This window comes from Monopterus albus, unplaced genomic scaffold, assembly GCF_001952655.1.
Source record: "Monopterus albus unplaced genomic scaffold, M_albus_1.0 scaffold280.1, whole genome shotgun sequence".
Lineage (NCBI taxonomy): Eukaryota > Metazoa > Chordata > Actinopteri > Synbranchiformes > Synbranchidae > Monopterus > Monopterus albus.
This window is the reverse complement of record NW_018128160.1, coordinates 319,889-327,214: the sequence shown is the minus strand read 5'-3', so window position 1 is coordinate 327,214 and position 7,326 is coordinate 319,889. Positions and strand designations below refer to the sequence as shown.

At 43.2% G+C, this 7,326-nt stretch overlaps 1 protein-coding gene across 1 annotated transcript in view; it reads left to right on the top strand.

Moving 5' to 3' along the window:
• The window catches only part of LOC109973093 (mediator of RNA polymerase II transcription subunit 13-like), a 25,945-nt gene extending 18,976 nt beyond the window's left edge, over nucleotides 1–6,969 (top strand). The window contains 8 exon segments of the mRNA XM_020622418.1: nucleotides 1–211; nucleotides 313–455; nucleotides 926–1,084; nucleotides 3,087–3,269; nucleotides 3,409–3,554; nucleotides 4,132–4,296; nucleotides 5,869–5,969; nucleotides 6,050–6,969. Of these exon segments, the coding sequence (XP_020478074.1) occupies nucleotides 1–211; nucleotides 313–455; nucleotides 926–1,084; nucleotides 3,087–3,269; nucleotides 3,409–3,554; nucleotides 4,132–4,296; nucleotides 5,869–5,969; nucleotides 6,050–6,182 (1,241 nt within the window). The 3' untranslated portion in view covers nucleotides 6,183–6,969.
• Nucleotides 6,970–7,326: the final 357 nt, after the last annotated feature.

The window sequence follows — 7,326 nt, the reverse complement described above, 5'->3', positions numbered from 1 at the left end:
TGCTCCTGTACACTCCACCCTTCATTTTGGCTCCAGTGAAAGACAAGCAAACGGAGCTCGGGGAGACGTTTGGTGAAGCATCCCAGAAGTACAACATCCTGTTTGTCAGCTACTGTCTGTCCCATGACCAGCGCTGGCTGCTGGCGTCCTGCACTGACCAACACGGAGAACTGCTGGAGACCTGCATCATCAGTATTGATGTACCCAACAGGTATGTGGCAGTAAAATGCATAAACAAGATACGAGTCCCACAGCATTTAGTCGTTCATAAATTTGTCAGTATATATTTGCAACGTTGTGCCGTTTTCACAGGGCTCGCAGGAAAAAGGGCTCAGCCAGACGACTGGGTTTGCAGAAGCTTTGGGAGTGGTGCCTCAGCCTGGTGCAGGTGACATCGCTGCCGTGGAGGGTGGTCATTGGTCGGCTTGGTAGAATGGGCCACGGCGAGCTGAGAGGTACACACGTATTACTGCAATGTTTGTATAGCATGCAGTTATGAACAAACACAAACCCAAAAGGTGGACTGGAGCACATGGGATTCAAAGAACAAAAAATACACTGGAAATGAATTTGGTTTTTTTATGTTCTGAGACATTGTATGCTGTTTCCTAATCATCTCGATGATAACATTACAGCATTGGCTAGATGTCAGCAACAGCCAGTTTGTTATAGGGGACAGCTATTAGGCGAACACAGGCATTTTAAACGTCTGCACCACCGCTGGCTCTTCTTACTCTGATGACATGTTTTATGTTATGACATTAGTTGATGCACCTCATTAAAAGCTCCCAGGATTGCTGTGTGCTTCTTTCCTGATCCAGGCTCAAGTTGTCCAGTCCATCGATGCACCAGTTTGAGCTTTAGTTGGCCAAGTTGCAGAGACTCCTTCATCCACTAATGTGTTCATATTTTGTCCCTGTCCCAGACTGGAGTATCCTGCTGAGCAGGAGGAACTTGCAGTCCCTCAGTAAACGTCTGAAGGAGACCTGTAGGATGTGTGGCATCTCTGCTGCTGACACTCCCAGCATCCTTAGCGCCTGTCTGGTTGCCATGGAGCCCCAAGGTTCCTTTGTCATCATGCCAGGTAACAGCAAATGACAAACATACTTTGACAGTCTATCTGTAGGTCTTGAAAAGTGGATACTGACAAATGTGTGGTGTGTATATATGATGCATTTTATTTATAGAATACTTTTCAAATTACTCAGACACTTAACAGAACAAGATTGAAATAATAGAAACAAAACAAATCCAAGACCTCTTCCTCAAGCAGGAGGAAGCAAAGGATAATTTAGCAGACATCAAAAGCAGTTCTAAAAAGGTGTGTTTTGATTAATTTCTTGAATGTAGGCATATCAGTGCAGTCTCAAATGTGTCTGGGGAGAGCGTTTCAGAAAAACCCCGTCACCCCAGGTCTGGTGCTTGGACCTGACTAGGGGTGACAGAACATTCATAGTTGCGAAGGCTTTGGGACGGAGTGTGGCAATGAAGCAGGTTAGTGAAGTAGGAAAGACCTGGTTACGGCTTTGTGAGTGAGGAGACAGATTTTAAATGGAATGCGATGTAGGACAGGTGTATAATAGAGGTTCTTTGGGACAGATGTGGTGTGATCACAGGAGCCGGAGTGTGTGAGGAGGTGAGCAGCAGAGTTCTGGATGTACTGGAGTATGAGGACTTTGGATGATGCACCACAGAGATTGCTATTACAGTAATATGTGCACCACAGAGATTGCTATTACAGTAATGTGTTCTGGATGTGAAGAAAGCATGGATCAAAGTTTCACCAGCAGAGGAGGACTTCAGTTCAGCAGCTGAGTTTTAGAAAACTGGCTTTCATCTGACCCTCGATTTCAGTGAGGCAGTTTGTTCAGGCTAAGATGGTAACAGGGGCCATGGATTTGGTGGATATGTAGAGCTCCAAGGACTGAGCCTTGGGACAGAGGAGCAGTGTACAAGGTTCTGTTGTTGATGCTGATGAACTGTTGTCTATCCATGAGATCTGACATCAGTGAAGAGAGGATGGTACTGGTGATGGTGTGGATTCTAGTCAGGAGTGAAGAATGGCATGGTTGTTGGTATCAAAAGCAGCAGTGAGGTCAAGGAGGATAAGAATGCTGAGGCGCCCAGAGTCTGAACAGGAGAGGAAGAGGTCATTTGTGACTTTGTGGACTGATGTTTCTGTACTGTGCTCTGTGCAGAAGCCAGATTGAAATAGTTCAAATAGATTATTGGACCTCAGGTGGATTTTAAGTACACAGTCAACAATGTGTTTCATTATTTTTGATAAAAAGGCAAGATTATAGATGGGGCGAGAATTGCTGGGAGTATCGGGGTTGAGTCCAGGTTTTTGGAGAGCAGTTACTTTGAGTGGCTGGGGAACAGAGAGAGGAGTTAATGATGGCTGAGAGGAGTGGGGGGGATAGCCGGGAGACTGTCCTTAGCAAGTGTGGATGGGATCCAGAATAGTACTGCAAGTTTTAATTCTTCACATGGGTGGACAGCTCTATGGGGACCTGAGGACTGAGTATTAAGGGAAGAGGAGGCAGGTGGGGAAATGGAGTGTCACAGTGGTGGTGAGGTTGACATAGTGCTGTGCTTTTCCTCATGATGTCAAACAAAGAGGTACTGAGTTTGAAAGTAGGCCTTATATACATCCACAGCTGCACCTCCTATTGACTCAGATGAGGTCAGTTAGCCAATCAGAAGCTTCTAAAGCCATGACATCAGTTTAAAGGCCCAGTCAATTAACTGTATGTAAACCTCTGCCCCATTGGAACCTTAATATAGTGAATAAGTGAAATAGTGTATCTGTAAGCAGCTGTTAAATTAAACTTAATGTACACATCCTAACTGACTTGCCAAAAGGAGAGGTTAACATGACATCTGTGGAGTGGTTTTAATGACTTCAGTCTAAGTGTATGTAAACTTCTGACTTCAACTGTCTCATCCTTATTTGCTTTCTATCATTATTGGTCCAGTTTGACTAGTTTAAATCTGGTGAACACAGCTCAAACAAAGTACAGATTTGTTTTATTATTATAATAAACTGTTCACTGAGTGTCTTTTCCTCCATCTTGTATCCGCAGACTCTGTGTCAACAGGTTCAGTGTTTGGTCGCAGCACCACATTGAACATGCAGACATCGCAGCTGAGCACTCCTCAGGACACCTCCTGCACACACATCCTGGTGTTCCCCACCTCCGCCATGGTGCAGGTCAACACTAACACTTCAGAGCCCATCGACATAAACTTCAATCCCATAAACCCTGGTATGTTTGTAGCTGACGGAGCCAAAACAAATGCACCCCTTCAATAGGAATCAGTTGCTTAACATTGAGACACTGAGTCTTGAGTGTTGACTGCTTAAAGGCGATCCACAGCCAAACAGATTTTTCTTTGTCTTTGCAGATGGATCTGATGGAATGGGCCTCTTTGACCTGTTTGACAACGACATGGTGGATCCAGACCTCATCAACATCCTGCCCAACTCCCCCACTACCTCCCCTGTTCACTCTCCTGGCTCTCACTACCACCAGGGGGGAGATGGAAGCAAGGTCCGTCATCTTTATTTCCTCTATGAAAAAACAAGCCGATATTAAGCCAATATTAAAATTCCATTACAAACCATTAAGATTATTTACCTGCATGCAACTGAGCTGAGAGCCTTTTTCTTACAGTGACCTCGTCAGTCTTATTAATTCTGTGGCGTTTGTTTATACCTTGGAACTGGTGAAGTAAAAGTTTTCAGATTCGTGTCCCATTGCCCATTATCTGCTGAGATAAAGCGGCTTCAACACAATGCAGTGAGCCTCAGCTGGAGCAGAAAGTAACAGAACTTGGTCGTGTTTTGCTTGTAGATGAAGGCTGAGGTTTGAAATGAGAGAATGGAATTGACCTAATTGAATAAAATCACACTTAAATATGTGCCAGGGAGCTCAAACAATGTAAGTGGTGCTGGATAAAGGACAATTACTCCACTTGCCCTGAGCTTATGCTTCACCACCTTACAGTGACTTGCAGTTTTTCTCAAAGTTACAGGATATCAGTAACATAAAAATGTGCCTGGAAGCGATTTATAAATATGAAACTCTTATTGCACTGTTAATTCACGTCACCCATGTTGCCTTGCAGGGGCAGAGTGCAGACCGCATGGAGTCGCATGAGGAGGCTCTGAACATCCTGCAGCAGCCCATGGCTCTGGGCTACTTTGTCTCCACAGCAAAGGCTGGACCACTGCCCGACTGGTTCTGGTCGGCCTGCCCCCACGCCCAGAACCAGTGCCCACTCTTCCTCAAGGTACACCCTGCCAAAACCTTTTGTGTGTGTCAGCAGGGCTGCAACTAATGTTGATTTCATAATACAAACCCCTTTACCAGAGAAGTTAGGATATTCTCCAAAATGCAATAAAAACTCAAATCTGTGATTTGTTAATATGCTTAAACCTTTATTGATGGACAAAAATACAAAGAAAAGGTTTTGAGTGTTTTCACTGACCAAGTTAATTGCATTTAATAAATATTAACAAATTTAGAATTTGATGCCTGCAACACACACACACACACACAGGAAAAATTTGGGGCAAAGGCTAAATACGTTTATTCCAGTAACACTGTTCTGGAAAGTTCCAAAGTTGGCAGGTTAGCTGCTAGCACAGGTGGGGGTATTGTGGCTGTGCGCTTTGTCAATGAGAGAACTGTCAGTTCAAAACAAACGTTTCTCAGAACAAGATTGCAAACAAGTTAGGTCTTTCATCATCTAAACAGTGAAATATTGTGAAAAGATTCAGGGAAGCTGTGGAAATCTCAGTGTGTAAAGGCAAAAACCACCTACTGAATTGTGTGTGTGACCCTCGAGCCCTCAGGAGGCGCTGGATGAGAAACAGTCATGCTACCACAGCCATCGAAGATGTGTGCGGCATATCGAGACCCACTGAGCGTGCCCACTCTAGGACGCTTACGGGGAATTCACACACACAATGTGTGAAAATGGAAACAAAGCCGCTGTAATAAAACCACATAAACAAGTGTGGCAAGCAGCAGCAGATCGACTGAATGTGTCAATTGAAACAATATGTTACTTAGAAAATAAACCATGAAGATTAATTACAGCCACTAATCGATCCAATGTGGAAACATGGTTCATTCTACGAACAGTGGAATCCGGGTGCTATGTGACATAGTTCTTCGTTCTGTCAGCAACTTCTAAACTTGATAAATCCACAACACATAGAGCTTAATGCACAGGCCTGTTTGGGTGACTGATATATCTTTGACATTATTATTAATAATTAGCATGGTTTTATTTCTGTGTTCTGTTTAACGCAGCCTATTTAATATTAATGTAAATGTGAATTGGCTCCAGGTCAATTCCTGAACAGTAGGTGATTACTTACAGTGGGCTAGCTGCAACTTAATTTAACCTGCTTTCATGCAACGGAGTCGGGGCTAAATTCAGTTTGCTTAGTCCCTTGTCTTGGTTTTGTGCAATACCCCCTGATAAAATAAGGGTTAAGTAAATATGTTGTTGGTCAGTGAAAACACCACAAACCTTTTTTGCAAGTTTGTCAGTTAAAGGTTCAAGTCAATTAACAAATCACAGGTTTTCGTTTTATTGTATTTTGGAAATTGTCCCAACTTTTCTGGAAATGGGGTTTGTAGATTACCTGGCTGGTTGCAGATTTTATTATTTCAAGGCTATAAAATGTCCAGGTGTATTGAAGAATGCCCACCCTACTTTCCTAAAGCCGAGTGTAACATGTTCAAGTGTCCCCTTTTGTCTGACCAGCAGAATAAACCCAGTGCACTCAGACTGGAGGTGATGTTAGAAAAGACTAACGGATCTAATTTCTGTCTCCCTCTGTTTTCCCAGGCCTCTCTGCACCTGCACGTGAACTCCGTCCAGTCAGACGACTTTCTGCATAGTAAACACTCCCACCCCCTGGACTCAAACCACACCTCTGATGTGCTCAGGTGCGCTGCTCAGATCAGATCTGTGTGTTACAGTAATGATGTGTGTTTAACACTGCTTGTGTCTGCCTCCCACATGACAGATTTGTTCTGGAGCAATACAACGCCCTCTCCTGGCTGACCTGCGACCCTGCAACCCAGGACCGGCGCTCCTGTCTGCCTGTCCACTTTGTGGTGCTCACCCACATGTACAACTTCATCATGAACATGCTCTGAAATCTGATGGGATCAAACTGGTGAGGTCTGGACGGGTCACTCAGCTGAATTAGGGATTCCCTCTTCTCCCCCCAAAGGACCTCACACTCACTCCATCAGGGCAAATGTGGAGGAAGCACCCCTCCTCCCTGGTGCATCTCACACACCACTGACTGAATGGAAGTTTCCAGTCAATCAAACCAATGCCAAGAATCCATTTTAGCATTTTGGAAGATAAAGGGACATTTCATACAGGAAAATAAATTCTTTTTAATGACTGTAGATTGCAGTTTATGAAATTTTATCTTAAAGAAATGCCTGTATATATTATTTATTGTAACTTTTTAAATGTGGAATTTTTAATGCTTAATATCTTTTGTATATTACAAATCCTAGAGGGTGTGTACATCTCACTGTAAAGGAACTGGTTTAAAAAGTGTAATTTTCTCAATTACAACATTGAACAACTGTTCAAGTGAATTTGCTGTAGATTGCCTTTAGAAAGTTATTTTTTCAAAGGGTACAGACCTTTTTATTGCCATGCTGTAAAAATGAAGTAAACGCTGGGCTGGGCGTTTGAGTCCCGCCCGATGAGTGGATGAGACTTGGCCCTCTGTTTGCTTTGGCTCTGGGGTCTCTCGCACAGTGACTCAGTGAGCTCTTAAGAGGAAAAAATAAAAGGTACATTGTCAGATTATATATTTTATATAACAGATTTAGGTAACTGTGTGTGGATATGTGTACATATAATTGTGTGCCGCTACTGATGGTGCAGCTTCTGTTTTAGGAATAAAGTGCATCTACCTTATCGCCTTTGCGTTGACTTTTTCAAAGCTTTGAGTAGGTAAATATTTAGTGATTTAATACTGCGCTAATATTAAGATTTTTAAAAGCAACACAGCAGAGGGCGAGATATCCCCTAATGCAACTTGGCTTTATCGTTTACTAAACTGTCCTTGCCTGGTCTCCCAGTTCCACACTAACTACGCAGTATGTACTATACACAGAGCTTAATCAGGTCTTAGTGTACCTCACTATACTACATATACTTCGGGGTTTTACACTAAAACATTACACAATAACTGCAACTCTAGAAAACCACTGCTAACTTTACAAATAATCAGTGGCAAAAGTAACTTAGATTTACTCCAGTACAGTTGGGAGG